General features: G+C 54.8%; 1 protein-coding gene across 1 annotated transcript; it reads left to right on the forward strand.

Annotated features, from left to right (window-relative positions):
• Positions 1 to 5: 5 nt before the first annotated feature.
• FAM32A (family with sequence similarity 32, member A) lies at positions 6 to 525 on the forward strand (the record flags this gene model as incomplete). Its single annotated transcript, XM_010009576.1, has 3 exons — positions 6 to 152; positions 247 to 300; positions 457 to 525. Coding segments are annotated over 3 exons (270 nt in total), but the record flags the coding sequence as incomplete, so codon positions are not given.
• Between the last annotated feature and the right edge of the window lie 240 nt (positions 526 to 765).

Consider the following 765-nt stretch of genomic DNA (forward strand, 5'->3'; position numbering starts at 1 on the left):
CGTGTGCCCGCAGGAAGAAGAAGAAGGCAAAGGAGAAGGCGCAGATCGTGGAGCAGATCGTGAGCAGCAAGAAGCAGGAGGAGGAGAAGAAGCGCGGGCTGGACAAGCGCACCCCAGCGCAGGTCGCCTACGAGAAGATGCAGGAGAAGCGGGTGAGGCTTTAAACCCCCCCCGTTGGGGCCCTCAGAGGCGGGCCCCCCGGGGCGCTTGGGTGCTGGTGGTAACTGGGCTCTCTTGTGTCTTCAGCAAATGGAGAGGATCCTGAAGAAAGCGTCCAAAACCCATAAGCAGAGAGTGGAGGTGAGCTGAATTGTCCCGGTTTGCTCGGGCTGGGCTGGCTTGTGGGGCTGGGGGAGTGTTCTGCCTCCATGAAACACGGAAGCGGGGAGGCAGGGGGCCTTGTGGTGGTGTCAGCACCGAGCATTAAACACTTACTTCCTCTTTCTCTCCCCTTAGGACTTCAACAGGCACTTGGATACTCTGACTGAGCACTACGACATTCCCAAAGTCAGCTGGACGAAGTGAATAGGGCTGCTTCTCAAGGCTTTGGACCAGGGGGTGTGTTTTACTTGTGTTAAACAGGGGTGCCACGTAAATGTGTGTGTCCCCATGCTGACTGTTTCATAGATCTCCCGAATGTTGACGGATTTGTACTTCTGTTTCATTGGTTTGGGTTTTGAAACCAAATACTTCACAAAGTCTCTCCTTGGCTGATGAGCTCTGATTTCTGAAGGTGCAGAGGGGTTGGGGGCTTTTAGTGCTTAC

The sequence above is a fragment of the Nestor notabilis genome, unplaced genomic scaffold, assembly GCF_000696875.1.
Source record: "Nestor notabilis isolate BGI_N333 unplaced genomic scaffold, ASM69687v1 scaffold21762, whole genome shotgun sequence".
NCBI lineage: Eukaryota > Metazoa > Chordata > Aves > Psittaciformes > Psittacidae > Nestor > Nestor notabilis.